Source organism: Mesoplodon bidens (genome assembly GCF_964165515.1).
Source record: "Mesoplodon bidens genome assembly, chromosome: 10".
Taxonomy (NCBI): domain Eukaryota; kingdom Metazoa; phylum Chordata; class Mammalia; order Artiodactyla; family Ziphiidae; genus Mesoplodon; species Mesoplodon bidens.
The window spans coordinates 2,215,341-2,231,020 of NC_138172.1; the positions used below are offsets into that span (position 1 = coordinate 2,215,341).

General features: G+C 49.5%; 2 protein-coding genes across 2 annotated transcripts in view; one reads left to right on the top strand and one right to left on the bottom strand.

Moving 5' to 3' along the window:
* The window catches only part of CFAP92 (cilia and flagella associated protein 92 (putative)), a 172,239-nt gene extending 158,445 nt beyond the window's left edge, over positions 1 to 13,794 (top strand). The window contains 3 exon segments of the mRNA XM_081246471.1: positions 11,734 to 11,898; positions 12,312 to 12,581; positions 12,585 to 13,794. Of these exon segments, the coding sequence (XP_081102597.1) occupies positions 11,734 to 11,898; positions 12,312 to 12,581; positions 12,585 to 13,163 (1,014 nt within the window). The 3' untranslated portion in view covers positions 13,164 to 13,794.
* Positions 13,795 to 14,193: 399 nt separating this feature from the next.
* ACAD9 (acyl-CoA dehydrogenase family member 9) overlaps positions 14,194 to 15,680 on the bottom strand; it is a 69,856-nt gene continuing 68,369 nt past the window's right edge. Inside the window, exons 17-18 of the mRNA XM_081245747.1 lie at positions 15,000 to 15,072; positions 14,194 to 14,591 (exon numbers count right to left, since the gene is read on the bottom strand). Coding sequence (XP_081101873.1) covers positions 14,491 to 14,591; positions 15,000 to 15,072 — 174 coding nt within the window. The 3' untranslated portion in view covers positions 14,194 to 14,490. The remainder of the gene's footprint in view (positions 14,592 to 14,999; positions 15,073 to 15,680) is intronic.

The window sequence follows — 15,680 nt, forward strand, 5'->3', positions numbered from 1 at the left end:
GGGTTTGTTTTTTTAAACAGCGTGAGTAAACATTCCCTTTTGAAATTGGGCGTCTTGAAAGTCTGTGTTTCGAATTTTTTTCGGTTAGCTAATCCAGGTCGTTTTGGAGGACACGTGTCATTAAAAGCCCCACAGGCTTTGTGAATATTAGGTGCCCTGAAGCACTGGTTGTAAAGTTGTTGTTACCGAAAATGTCCACAAGGCGGCAGCATTTCTTCGTGCCCACCTCTGTTTCCTCAGCAACCAAAAGCTTTAGGAAGAGTCATCTACCTGGGCTGTGAATTAGAGGGGAAGGTGCCAGAGGCAACACCGAAGGGCTTGTGTGTCAGTATCTCTTCCCTGTTAAGCTTGACGCCCCTGAAGTTCTGAACTCTGGCTAGACCCGTGGATGCTACAGTGTGTAGGTGGTGTGACACCTGGCAAGGAGGCTGGATGTGGGGAGCCCACCACTAGCAGCCACGGAGGCTCAGCCACTTTTTGAATCTCCTGCAGCCTAGATGGTCCCCCATGGTTTGGGTGTACTTGGATTCCTTTTAGCACTAGAAAGGCCCCCCTACATTCTAAAGTTCTGGTTCCCCCCAGAAAGGAAGAGACACTACAGCTTTAAGGGGGTGCATTTGCAGGCACACCCTCCTCACGTCTCTCCGCTCCACCTCAGTGCACCCTTGGGACCCCAGGCTGCTCAGACTGCGGGGATTTGACACCGGCACATATCACCGAGGCCCGAGGTGAAAAGCATACCCATTGCTTTCCTTTTACTTTCTTTTTCAACTTAATTCTGATGGTATGTTGCCCTAGAGTTGATTTCCAAAGTGGGATTTGGTTTACGTGTACAGCAAGCTGATTCAACTACACATATAATATATCTAGTGTTTTTCGTGTTCCTTTTCCCTATAGGTTATTGCAGAATGTTGATCAGAGGTCCTGGTGTTGTACAGTAGTCCTTGTGGTGTGCGTGTTTTATATGTATGTGTATAGGTATTTTACTGTGTATGTGTTCATGTGAACCACACAACTTATATCTCCTACCCCACTTACTTTTTGGTAACCCTAGGTTTATTCTGAAATGCGGAGAGTCTGTTTCTGTTTAGGAAACTAGTTCACTTGTATGTATGTTTCCATTCATCCTGTAAGTGATATTATATGCTATGGGTCCTCCTCTGTCTGACTGACTTCACTCAGTGTTTGGGCAGCCCAGGTCCATCCGTGTTGCTTGTAATGGCATTATTTCATTCTTTTTCCTGAGTAACAGTCCCTTGTATACACTTACCACGTCCTCTTTATGTATTCAGCACTCGCTGGGCTACTTGTTTTTGTGTCCTGGCGTTTGTAAATAGTGCCGCAATGAAAGCTGGTGTGCTTGTGTCTTTATGAATTATGGATTTTCCCGAATAACGCCCAGGACTGGGACTGCAGATGTGTAGGGTCACTTTCTCTTTAGTTTTCTAAGAACTGGGATACAGTGCTTTCTAGTGGCATTTACCAATGTACAGTTCCACTTACCGAGGGGGAAGGTTCCCTTTTCTCAACACTCCTTCCCCATCGATTGTTTGTGGACTTTTAGATGCTGGCCATACTGCCTGCTGCGAGATGATGCCACTTTATAATTTTGATATGCATTTCTCGAATAAGCAGCGATTTTCCAGTTCCTGTAGTGGTCGGGGTTTGTTTTTTTAAACAGTGTGAGTAAACATTCCCTTTTGAAATTTGGCGTCTTGAAAGTCTGTGTTTCGAATTTTTTTTCGGTTAGCTAACCCAGGTCCTTTTTGAAGACACATGTCATTAAAAGCCCCACAGGCTTTGTGAATATTAGGTGCCCTGAAGCACCGGTTGTAAAGTTGTTGTTACCGAAAATGTCCACAAGGCGGCAGCATTTCTTCATGCCCATCTCTGTTTCCTCAGCAACCAAAAGCTTTAGGAAGAGTCATCTACCTGGGCTGTGAATTAGAGGGGAAGGTGCCAGAGGCAACACCGAAGGGCTTGTGTGTCCCTATCTCTTCCCTGTTAAGCTTGACGCCCCTGAAGTTCCAAACTCTGGCTAAACCTGTGGGTGCTGCGGTGTGTAGGTGGGGTGACACCTGGCAAGTAGGCTGGATGTGGGAAGCCCACCAGCAGCAGCCACGGAGGCTCAGTCACTTTTTGAATCTCCTGCAGCCTAGATGGTCCCCCATGGTTTGGGTGTACTTGGATTCCTTTTAGCACTAGGAAGTCCCCCGTAGATTCTGAAGTTTTGGTTCCCCCCAGAAAGGAAGAGACACTACAGCTTTAAGGGGGTGCATTTGCAGGCACACCCTCCTCACGTCTCTCCGCTCCACCTCATTGCACCCTTGGGACCTCAGGCTGCTCAGACTGCGGGAATTTGACACCGGCACATATCACCGAGGCCCGAGGCGAAAAGCATACCCATTTCTTTCCTTTTCTTTTCTTTTTCAGCTTCATTCTGATGGTATGTTGCACTAGAGTTGATTTCCAAAGTGGGGTTTGGTTTAGGTGTACAGCAAGCTGATTCAACTACACATATAATATATCTAGTGTTTTTCGGCTTCCTTTTCCATATACGTTATTGCAGAATGTTGATCAGAGGTCCTGGTGTTGTACAGTAGTCCTTGTGGTGTGCGTGTTTTATATGTATGTGTATAGGTATTTTGCTGTGTATGTGTTCATGTGAACCGCACAACTTATATCTCCTACCCCACTTACTTTTTGGTAACCCTATGTTTATTCTGAAAGTCGGAGAGTCTGTTTCTGTTTAGTGAACTACTTCAGTTGTATGTATGTTTCCATTCCTCCTGTAAATGATATTATATGCTATGGATCCTCCTCTGTCTGACTGACTTCACTCAGTGTTTGGGCATCCCAGGTCTATCCATGTTGCTTCTGATGGCATTATTTCATTCCTTTTCCTGGCTGAGTAACAGTCCGTTGTAAACACGTACGACCTCCTCTCTATGTATTCAGCACTCGCTGGGCTACTTGTTTTTGTGTCCTGGAGTTTGTAAATAGTGCCCCAATGAACGTTGGGGTGCTTGTGTCTTTAAGAATTATGGATTTTCCCGAATAACGCCCAGGAGTGGGACTGCAGATGTATAGGGTCACTCTCTCTTTAGTTTCCTAAGAACAGGAATACACTGCTTTCTAGTGGCAGTTACCAATATACAGTTCCAATCACCGAGTGGGAAGGTTCCCTTTTCTCCACACTCATTCCCCATCGATTGTTTGTAGACTTTCTGATGCTGGCCATAGTGCCTGCTGCGAGATGATGCCGCTTTACAATTTTGATATGCATTTCTCGAATAAGCAGTGATTTTGCAGTTCCTGTCATGGTCGGTTGTTTTTTTTTTTAAAACAGAGTGAGTAAACATTCCCTCTTCAAATTGGGCTTCTTGAAAGTCTGAGTGTTTCGAATTATTTTTCGGTTAGCTAATCCAGGTCGTTTTTGAGGACAGGTGTTATTAAAAGCCCCACAGGCTTTGTGAATATTAGGTGCCCTGAAGCACCGGTTGTATAGTTGTTATTTCCGAAAATGTCCACAAGGCGGCAGCATTTCTTCGTGCCCACCTCTGTTTCCTCAGCAACCAAAAGCTTTAGGAGGAGTCATCTACCTGGGCTGTGAATTAGAGGGGAAGGTGCCAGAGGCAACACCGAAGGGCTTGTGTGTCCCTATCTCTTTCCTGTTAAGCTTGACGCCCCTGAAGTTCCAAACTCTGGCTAAACCTGTGAGTGCTGAGTTATGTAGGTAGGGTGACACCTGGCAAGTTAGCTGGATGTGGGAAGCCCACCAGCAACAGACATGGAGGCTCAGTCACTTTTTGAATCTCCTGCAGCCTAGATGGTCCCCCATGGTTTGGGTGTACTTGGATTCCTTTTAGCACTAGGAAGGCCCCCCTACATTCTAAAGTTCTGGTTCCCCCCAGAAAGGAAGAGACACTACAGCTTTAAGGGGGTGCATTTGCAGGCACACCCTCCTCACGTCTCTCCGCTCCACCTCAGTGCACCCTTGGGACCCCAGGCTGCTCAGACTGCGGGGATTTGACACCGGCACATATCACCGAGGCCCGAGGCGAAAAGCATACCCATTTCTTTCCTTTTCTTTTCTTTTTCAGCTTCATTCTGATGGTATGTTGCACTAGAGTTGATTTCCAAAGTGGGGTTTGGTTTAGGTGTACAGCAAGCTGATTCAACTACACATATAATATATCTAGTGTTTTGCGGCTTCCTTTTCCATATACGTTATTGCAGAATGTTGATCAGAGGTCCTGGTGTTGTACAGTAGTCCTTGTGGTGTGCGTGTTTTATATGTATGTGTATAGGTATTTTACTGTGTATGTGTTCATGTGAACCGCACAACTTATATCTCCTACCCGACTTACTTGTTGGTAACCCTATGTTTATTCTGAAAGTCGGAGAGTCTGTTTCTGTTTAGTGAACTACTTCAGTTGTATGTATATTTGCATTCCTCCGGTAAGTGTTATTATGTGCTATGGATCTTCCTCTGTCTGACTGACTTCACTCAGTGTTTGGGCATCCCAGGTCTATCCATGTTGCTTCTGATGGCATTATTTCATTCCTTTTCCTGGCTGAGTAACAGTCTGTTGTAAACACGTACGACCTCCTCTCTATGTATTCAGCACTCGCTGGGCTCCTTGTTTTGTGTCCTGGAGTTTGTAAATAGTGGCGCAATGAAAGCTGGTGTGCTTGTGTCTTTATGAATTATGGATTTTCCCGAATAACGCCCAGGAGTGGGACTGCAGATGTGTAGGGTCACTTTCTCTTTAGTTTTCTAAGAACAGGAATACACTGCTTTCTAGTGGCATTTACCAATGTACAGTTCCACTTACCGACGGGGAAGGTTCCCTTTTCTCCACACTCATTCCCCATCGATTGTTTGTGGACTTTTAGATGCTGGCCATACTGCCTGCTGCGAGATGATGCCACTTTATAATTTTGATATGCATTTCTCGAATAAGCAGCGATTTTCCAGCTCCTGTAGTGGTCGGGGTTTGTTTTTTTAAACAGCGTGAGTAAACATTCCCTTTTGAAATTGGGCGTCTTGAAAGTCTGTGTTTCGAATTTTTTTCGGTTAGCTAATCCAGGTCGTTTTGGAGGACACGTGTCATTAAAAGCCCCACAGGCTTTGTGAATATTAGGTGCCCTGAAGCACTGGTTGTAAAGTTGTTGTTACCGAAAATGTCCACAAGGCGGCAGCATTTCTTCGTGCCCACCTCTGTTTCCTCAGCAACCAAAAGCTTTAGGAAGAGTCATCTACCTGGGCTGTGAATTAGAGGGGAAGGTGCCAGAGGCAACACCGAAGGGCTTGTGTGTCAGTATCTCTTCCCTGTTAAGCTTGACGCCCCTGAAGTTCTGAACTCTGGCTAGACCCGTGGATGCTACAGTGTGTAGGTGGTGTGACACCTGGCAAGGAGGCTGGATGTGGGGAGCCCACCACTAGCAGCCACGGAGGCTTGGCCACTTTTTGAATCTCCTGCAGCCTAGATGGTCCCCCATGGTTTGGGTGTACTTGGATTCCTTTTAGCACTAGAAAGGCCCCCCTACATTCTAAAGTTCTGGTTCCCCCCAGAAAGGAAGAGACACTACAGCTTTAAGGGGGTGCATTTGCAGGCACACCCTCCTCACGTCTCTCCGCTCCACCTCAGTGCACCCTTGGGACCCCAGGCTGCTCAGACTGCGGGGATTTGACACCGGCACATATCACCGAGGCCCGAGGTGAAAAGCATACCCATTGCTTTCCTTTTACTTTCTTTTTCAACTTAATTCTGATGGTATGTTGCCCTAGAGTTGATTTCCAAAGTGGGATTTGGTTTACGTGTACAGCAAGCTGATTCAACTACACATATAATATATCTAGTGTTTTTCGTGTTCCTTTTCCCTATAGGTTATTGCAGAATGTTGATCAGAGGTCCTGGTGTTGTACAGTAGTCCTTGTGGTGTGCGTGTTTTATATGTATGTGTATAGGTATTTTACTGTGTATGTGTTCATGTGAACCACACAACTTATATCTCCTACCCCACTTACTTTTTGGTAACCCTAGGTTTATTCTGAAATGCGGAGAGTCTGTTTCTGTTTAGGAAACTAGTTCACTTGTATGTATGTTTCCATTCATCCTGTAAGTGATATTATATGCTATGGGTCCTCCTCTGTCTGACTGACTTCACTCAGTGTTTGGGCAGCCCAGGTCCATCCGTGTTGCTTGTAATGGCATTATTTCATTCTTTTTCCTGAGTAACAGTCCCTTGTATACACTTACCACGTCCTCTTTATGTATTCAGCACTCGCTGGGCTACTTGTTTTTGTGTCCTGGCGTTTGTAAATAGTGCCGCAATGAAAGCTGGTGTGCTTGTGTCTTTATGAATTATGGATTTTCCCGAATAACGCCCAGGACTGGGACTGCAGATGTGTAGGGTCACTTTCTCTTTAGTTTTCTAAGAACTGGGATACAGTGCTTTCTAGTGGCATTTACCAATGTACAGTTCCACTTACCGAGGGGGAAGGTTCCCTTTTCTCAACACTCCTTCCCCATCGATTGTTTGTGGACTTTTAGATGCTGGCCATACTGCCTGCTGCGAGATGATGCCACTTTATAATTTTGATATGCATTTCTCGAATAAGCAGCGATTTTCCAGTTCCTGTAATGGTCGGGGTTTGTTTTTTTAAACAGTGTGAGTAAACATTCCCTTTTGAAATTTGGCGTCTTGAAAGTCTGTGTTTCGAATTTTTTTTCGGTTAGCTAACCCAGGTCCTTTTTGAAGACACATGTCATTAAAAGCCCCACAGGCTTTGTGAATATTAGGTGCCCTGAAGCACCGGTTGTAAAGTTATTGTTACCGAAAATGTCCACAAGGCGGCAGCATTTCTTCGTGCCCATCTCTGTTTCCTCAGCAACCAAAAGCTTTAGGGAAGGCTCATCTTCCTGGTCTGTGAATTAGAGGGGAAGGTTCCAGAGGCAACACCGAAGGGCTTGTGTGTCAGTATCTCTTCCCTGTTAAGCTTCACGCCCCCGAAATTCCGAACTCTGGCTAAGCCTGTGGGTGCTGCGGTGTGTAGGTGGGGTGACACCTGGCAACGAGGCTGGATGTGGGAAGCCCACCAGCAGCAGCCACGGAGGCTCGGTCACTTTTTGAATCTCCTGCAGCGTAGATGGTCCCCCATGGTTTGGGTGTACTTGGATTCCTTTTAGCACTAGAAAGGCCCCCCTAGATTCTGAAGTTTTGGTTTCCCCCAGAAAGGAAGAGACACTACAGCTTTAAGGGGGTGCATTTGCAGGCACACCCTCCTCACGTCTCTCCGCTCCACCTCATTGCACCCTTGGGACCCCAGGCTGCTCAGACTGCGGGAATTTGACACCGGCACATATCACCGAGGCCCGAGGCGAAAAGCATACCCATTTCTTTCCTTTTCTTTTCTTTTTCAGCTTCATTCTGATGGTATGTTGCACTAGAGTTGATTTCCAAAGTGGGGTTTGGTTTAGGTGTACAGCAAGCTGATTCAACTACACATATAATATATCTAGTGTTTTGCGGCTTCCTTTTCCATATACGTTATTGCAGAATGTTGATCAGAGGTCCTGGTGTTGTACAGTAGTCCTTGTGGTGTGCGTGTTTTATATGTATGTGTATAGGTATTTTGCTGTGTATGTGTTCATGTGAACTGCACAACTTATATCTCCTACCCCACTTACTTGTTGGTAACCCTATGTTTATTCTGAAAGTCGGAGAGTCTGTTTCTGTTTAGTGAACTACTTCAGTTGTATGTATGTTTCCATTCCTCCTGTAAATGATATTATATGCTATGGATCCTCCTCTGTCTGACTGACTTCACTCAGTGTTTGGGCATCCCAGGTCTATCCATGTTGCTTCTGATGGCATTATTTCATTCCTTTTCCTGGCTGAGTAACAGTCCGTTGTAAACACGTACGACCTCCTCTCTATGTATTCAGCACTCGCTGGGCTACTTGTTTTTGTGTCCTGGAGTTTGTAAATAGTGCCCCAATGAACGTTGGGGTGCTTGTGTCTTTAAGAATTATGGATTTTCCCGAATAACGCCCAGGAGTGGGACTGCAGATGTATAGGGTCACTCTCTCTTTAGTTTCCTAAGAACAGGAATACACTGCTTTCTAGTGGCAGTTACCAATATACAGTTCCAATCACCGAGTGGGAAGGTTCCCTTTTCTCCACACTCATTCCCCATCGATTGTTTGTAGACTTTCTGATGCTGGCCATACTGCCTGCTGCGAGATGATGCCGCTTTACAATTTTGATATGGATTTCTCGAATAAGCAGCGATTTTCCAGTTCCTGTAGTGGTCGGGGTTTGTTTTTTTAAACAGTGTGAGTAAACATTCCCTTTTGAAATTGGGCTTCTTGAAAGTCTGTGTGTTTCGAATTTTTTTCGGTTAGCTAATCCAGGTCGTTTTTGAGGACACGTGTCATTAAAAGCCCCACAGGCTTTGTGAATATTAGGTGCCCTGAAGCACTGGTTGTAAAGTTGTTGTTACCGAAAATGTCCACAAGGCGGCAGCATTTCTTCGTGCCCACCTCTGTTTCCTCAGCAACCAAAAGCTTTAGGAAGAGTCATCTACCTGGGCTGTGAATTAGAGGGGAAGGTGCCAGAGGCAACACCGAAGGGCTTGTGTGTCAGCATCTCTTTCCTGTTAAGCTTGACGCCCCTGAAGTTCTGAACTCTGGCTAGACCCGTGGATGCTACAGTGTGTAGGTGGGGTGACACCTGGCAAGGAGGCTGGATGTGGGAAGCCCACCACTAGCAGCCACGGAGGCTTGGTCACTTTTTGAATCTCCTGCAGCCTAGATGGTCCCCCATGGTTTGGGTGTACTTGGATTCCTTTTAGCACTAGAAAGGCCCCCCTAGATTCTGAAGTTTTGGTTCCCCCCAGAAAGGAAGAGACACTACAGCTTTAAGGGGGTGCATTTGCAGGCACACCCTCCTCACGTCTCTCCGCTCCACCTCAGTGCACCCTTGGGACCCCAGGCTGCTCAGACTGCGGGGATTTGACACCGGCACATATCACTGAGGCCCGAGGTGAAAAGCATACCCATTGCTTTCCTTTTACTTTCTTTTTCAACTTAATTCTGATGGTATGTTGCCCTAGAGTTGATTTCCAAAGTGGGATTTGGTTTACGTGTACAGCAAGCTGATTCAACTACACATATAATATATCTAGTGTTTTTCGGCTTCCTTTTCCATATACGTTATTGCACAATGTTGAGCAGAGGTCCTGGTGTTGTACAGTAGTCCTTGTGGTGTGCGTGTTTTATATGTATGTGTATAGGTATTTTACTGTGTATGTGTTCATGTGAACCGCACAACTTATATCTCCTACCCCACTTACTTTTTGGTAACCCTATGTTTATTCTGAAAGTCGGAGAGTCTGTTTCTGTTTAGTGAACTACTTCAGTTGTATGTATATTTCCATTCCTCCCGTAAGTGTTATTATGTGCTATGGATCCTCCTCTGTCTGACTGACTTCACTCAGTGTTTGGGCATCCCAGGTCTATCCATGTTGCTTCTGATGGCATTATTTCATTCCTTTTCCTGGCTGAGTAACAGTCCGTTGTAAACACGTACGACCTCCTCTCTATGTATTCAGCACTCGCTGGGCTACTTGTTTTTGTGTCCTGGAGTTTGTAAATAGTGCCCCAATGAACGTTGGGGTGCTTGTGTCTTTAAGAATTATGGATTTTCCCGAATAACGCCCAGGAGTGGGACTGCAGATGTATAGGGTCACTCTCTCTTTAGTTTCCTAAGAACAGGAATACACTGCTTTCTAGTGGCAGTTACCAATATACAGTTCCAGTCACCGAGGGGGAAGGTTCCCTTTTCTCCACACTCCTTCCCCATCGATTGTTTGTAGACTTTCTGATGCTGGCCATAGTGCCTGCTGCGAGATGATGCCGCTTTATAATTTTGATATGGATTTCTCGAATAAGCAGCGATTTTCCAGTTCCTGTAGTGGTCGGGGTTTGTTTTTTTAAACAGTGTGAGTAAACATTCCCTTTTGAAATTTGGCGTCTTGAAAGTCTGTGTTTCGAATTTTTTTTCGGTTAGCTAACCCAGGTCGTTTTTGAGGACACGTGTCATTAAAAGCCCCACAGGCTTTGTGAATATTAGGTGTCCTGAAGCACCGGTTGCAAAGTTGTTGTTATCGAAAATGTCCACAAGGCGGCAGGATTTCTTCGTGCCCACCTCTGTTTCCTCAGCAACCAAAAGCTTTAGGAAGAGTCATCTTCCTGGGCTGTGAATTAGAGGGGAAGGTGCCAGAGCTGTCTCAAGGGCTTGTGTGTCACTACTTCTTCACCCTTGAGCCTCACCCGTCTCCTGAGACAAATGGCAACCCCTGCAAAATGGCTCTGAGTGTGTGCTGTGTTTCATCACTAGGGTGACTCCCAGTAGGGAAGCTGGAAGCCCCCCGCCTGCAGGACATGTGCAGGTGACTTCTCTAATCTCCTCTAGCCCAGAAGGTCCACTGTTGTTTGGGTGCCCTCGGTTACATTTAGGTGTAGGAAGGCCAATGTGGATCTGGAGATTGTTGTCCCCTCCCACAGGGAAAGGACAAGACAGGTGCAAGGGGGGCCCCATTTGGGAGCACGCCCTCCTGTGGTCCCTCATCCCCAGCACAGTCCAGCCTTGGGACTGAAGTCTGCTCATGCTTCAGGTATGTGATACCAGCACAGGTCCCTGAGGCCAGAGGGGAATAGGGCAGACATTTCTTTGCTATTCTTGTTTATTTTCATGGTATGTTGGAGTATAGTTGATTTACAATGTTGTTTTGTTTTCAGGTATACAGCAACCTCATTCACTTATTGATATTCATGTATCTATTCTATTTCAAATTCTTTTCCCATATAGGTTATTGCAGAACGTTGAACAGAGTTCCCTGTGCTTTATAGGAGGTCCATGTTGATTATCCATCAAATATATATATATATATATATATATATATATATATATATACACACACACACACACACATAAATAAATATGCTTGTGTGTATATGAAGCCCGACCTCCTAATTTATCCTTTGCCCCCACTTTTCCTTTTTGGTAGCCCTACGTTCGTTTTCCAAGTGTGTAAGTGTGTTGCTGTTTTGTAAATGAGTTCATGTGCATCTGTTGTTCAGTCCTAGGTATAAGTGATACATGCTATTTATCTTCCTCTGTCTGACTCACTCCACTTACTGTATGAGCATCCCAGGTCCATGCATGTTGCTGCCAATAGGATTATTACATTGTTGTTTATGGCTGAGTAAATAGTCCATTGTATATACGTACCACATTGTCTGTATCCAGTCATCTGTCGGTGGACATTTTGGTTGTTTCTGTGTCCTGGCTGTTGGAACTATAACCGTGGTGTGCCTGGTTCATTTCCAATTATGGGTTTCTCCAGATATATGCCCAGGATTGCTCCTGGGGCCGGGCTCTTTTTAGCTTGGTTAGGAACTTCGATAGTGTACTTTATGGTGGCTTTTACCAATGTACATTCCCACGAAAATGTAGGAGGGTTCCACTTTTTTGGTCCTCGAATTTCAATGTGGACAGTGAGGGCTTGTCTCAATGGTCCTTTTGGCAGGGGTCTGTTTATGCTCTCAGGACAGATACCTGCAGTGCAGCCGTGTCCCAGAGATCAGCTGGCTGGATACACACTGACAGTTGCTGGCGAGGGGGCCACTTGTGAGGAATGACTGGTGTCTCTTTCTCCAGAAAAACATCTCGGGGACCTACGAGGTCAGCAAGAAGTCTCCCAAGTCTGTTGTGAAGGTGATCAAGATCTCAGCCCCGGCCAAGGATGCTGTCTATAACTATAGTATCCAGACCCTGAACTCTACAGAGCTTGCAAAGAAGGAGCTGTATCGAGAGATGGCCAAGGTGAGTTACGGCACAGGGAGGGGAGCAGCCAGCCACGCACCTCCACCCGAGGCGTGAACCCTCTAGACACGCAGTTGAGCCCAGAGGCCCCCAGCGCCTGTCCAGGTGGGCGTGGCTGTGAATGGCCGCAGGTTCTTGGCTCTCAGTGGCCCTTCATTGCTGCCTAGGAAAGGCAGCCTAACCCCGGTGAGGAAAGCCTGGGCTTAGGCTTCCTTCCAGCCCTGACCGCTTCAGAAAAGGGCTCTGTCTAAGGGGACGGGGATGTGGCCCTCACTGGTCTGCTACCTGGCTCTGGTAACCAGCATGCACCCCATACCGCCAGGAGCCAGCATCCTGCCCCCAAGACTGGCAGCCGGTCAGCCCCACCGAGGTCCGCTGTCAGCCCGTCTATCTACGTCTGCTCATGTTTCCAGGAGCCGAGGAAGAGACTCACGTACTCCCAGAGCTACCTGTCAGCCACAGTGGAGCCTCAGGATTCCGAGGAGGAGAAGAGAAAAGCCGAGAGGAAGTCCCGCGACGCCTGGCTCACACCCAACGGGTTCCAAGTGACCGGTCTTCACAGCACGGGCAGGACACATCACCTGGGGCTGCCACCCCTCGGCGCCGTCACAGAGGTGGGTGGCGGGAGTGGGTCTCTGGTGGGCGTCTGCAGGGGCCTCCCCCTGACCTGCGGCCCCGCGATGTAGGAGTGGAGGGAGAGAGCACTGTTTGCTAACGTGCTGGAGCCAGTGCTGCACCGAGAAAGCTGGGGCTGGGACCGGCGCCACCAGGACTTCGATCTGTACACGCGGCCGCCGCCGTTCTTGGAGCTGCCGCCCCCTCCCGCGCCGAAGCCCGGGACAGGTAACCGTGGGCGGCCCCTGTTCAGTGGCTGTGTTTTAGCAGCCACACTCCGGGGCTGGGAAATCAGGATTCGGCGGGGGCCTGGTGTCAGAGCGCAGGCTGGGCTGGAACTTCTGGTTCCAGCTGGATTCGTCACTTGCTGTGTGACGGGGGGCAGGTCCTGCCACTGCTCTGGGCTTGGTTTCTATGAAAGGGAGGCGTTGGAAGGTAGGGCTAAGGGCTTTCAGGCTTCACACTGTGTTACCCATGACCAGCCTCGGGCGGCTCTGGGCGCTGCTGGGCCCTTCCAGCTCCCAGACACGGCCAGTTGTCATCCGTGGGGGAGGGTGGGAGCCTGGCCACACCAACCCCTCCAAGTCCTCTTCATCCCGTTTGTGAAGAGGGACCAGAAATCATTTATAGGTAGAGAACGGAATCTGTGAATTAACAGAACCAGAATCTTCAGGGAGAAAGAGAGGTGACTTGATGTGGCCACAGACCCCTTGCCCAGAAAGCTAGGCTGGATAAATGGTGGAGCGCTTTCCCTCCCTGACTCCTAAGGGCCGCTGGTAACAGCTCCGTGAAACCGGAGGACGTGGTGACAAGCTGCTGAAACTGGCCTCTCCCCTCCTGTGGACTGTGCCACCTCCCTTCAGTAGAGGCCCCAGGCTCTGGGGCTGCAGGCAGGGTCCCAGGCTCAGGGTCAGTGCTGTGGTCCAGCCCAGGGACACCAGGCTCGCTGCTCCAGCTCTTCCCAGCCCCAGTTCCCAGGGCACACGGCTGAAGACACATGGGTGAGAACAGCTCCCCACAGCAGGGGGCAAAGAGAACCTGCTGCAGACAGGCCTCCCCCCTCCTGAGGACTCCAAGCAGACTGCTGTCCTGGCACCAGGTGAGAAGCCATGACCTCTCCATCCACGCCAGCAAAGAAGCTGGGCTGTCATCGGGAAGATGAGCTGTCACCACGCCGGTGGCAGGCCTAGCCCCGCCCCCTGAGCCAGCCCAGCTCCCAGGTGGATGACGCCTCCTCCTCGCAGGAGCAAAGCCTGGCCGCCTCAAGGCAATGCCTGTGATGGACAGACCACCAGGAGCCGCGCAGAGCAGGAAGCCTGCCAGGTAAGCACACCAGGATAGGGTGTAGAGGCCCGTTTGCGCCGCCGGAAGAAGCTGCTTGTCCTTGTCAAGTGCCAGCTGGGAGCAGCTCCTGCTGTCAGACAGCAGCAACCTTACCTGCGAAGGACCAAAACCCACCCGGCACTGTGGCCCGGGGAACCTGCCCCCCTGCTCCTCTCTCACACGAGGACAAAGGGCCCTGGAAGCCACCACCAGAGGGTGGCTCTGCGGAAACACGTGACCAGTGCAGAAGACACTAGAAGGGGAAACGCAAACTGTCCTCTTCTGTTAAACGGTTCCTGTTTTAAGTAAGTGCCTTTGGCTCCTAGCTTAAAGAATGACACATACGCGGTTTTCAAGCTGTTTCTTGGAGAACGTGTGGTCTGGCAGGAATGGCCACCCTGCTGCGACCCGTCCCTACCACCCCAGACAAGCTTCCACCCCGAAGCCTCCCGGTCAGGCGAGTCTCAGCAGCTCCGCACTCTCCCCGCGTCCGCTCAGAGCCCGGGATCGTGTCAGGCAGCAGTGCCCACAGGGGCCTGGAGAAATTGTCTGTCAGAGAACTGGGAGACATGGCCAACTTGTAATAAAGCAAGTTCTCTACCTTCTGGAAGGCGTGTGTCGAGTGGAAAGCAGCAGGGACGCTGTCCCCCTGCTTCAGGATGTCCAGTCCAGAGGGTGGGCACAGACGTAGGCTCGCTTCTCTAGGACCTGCTGGGACACTTTCTTGATCAGTTCATCGAGATTTTCTGGAGAATCTGGGAGGGAAAGAGGAAGAGTAGGTGATCTTTGGAAAAAAATGTTCCAGCAATTCTTGTTATCACGAAGTCAGCCCTCCGGTGTGAAGGAGCCCTGAAGGTGGCAGCCCGTCCCCAGGAAGTGATTCTGGGCTGCCTCCTGGCGACCCCACCTGCTGGAAGAGAAGCCATTTCGTCATCCCCACCGCATGCGGTGACAGCCGCGTCAGCACGGTGGGTGTGGGGCGCCAGTGCTCAGAGTTGCATGGAGTCCCGCGCTCCTCCCTCCGCAGGTCAGCTGGGTACAGGGGTCCCCCCAAGAGGCTCTCGCCTCGCTGGCTCTGTGTGCTCCTGCTGGCAGGCCTCCGTCAGGTCGCCTGGCATCAGGTCCCACCCCCCATTCTCCCCCAACCTGAGCCGCCCACTTACACTTGTCCAGCTGAGACAGAGTGAAGAGATTCTGGTAGTAAGCTTCCGTGCAGAAGATGCTGGCCAACAGAACCTGCCGGAACCCAAGTCAGAGTCAGAGAGGATGACTGCTGAGGACCCTGGGATGTCTGGGCCTTAGGGCCGCCCCTGCCTGGAGCCTGACCTCTGAAAGAACTCAGTCTGTCAGCCAAAGTGGGCAGCTTGACCAGGGTCAGGTGGCGTGGCTCAGAAGCCATGGCAGCCCTGTCCCCAGGGCAAGTGACTCAACCCCTCTGAGCCTCAGTTTCCTCCTTGGCAGGAGAACGTCTCAGTCCCCGCAGCCACGGTGCACGTCAAGACTGAGGGTATGCACACAGCAGGTGCTCAGACTGCACCCACCCTGCTAGCAGACGGGGTGAGGGCGCTGGGTCTCGGATTCTGACACTCACTCCCCCTCCCCACCCCCAGGCAGGAGGGTGGAAGGCAGTGGCCCTGTGTCCTGAACAGCACAGACCCGCCCACGGGAGCTGAGAGCACCAGCTATGGCCACGGACACAACCTGGCAACCCCACCCACCTCTGGTCAGCTGGCATGGACCCCGTGCTCACCCCCGATCCCCGGGACACAGCCCTGGATGCGCCCAGCCCCTCCCCTTCCCACTACCCAGCCTCATTAAAGTGCAGCAGGATGACCCCTGCAGGG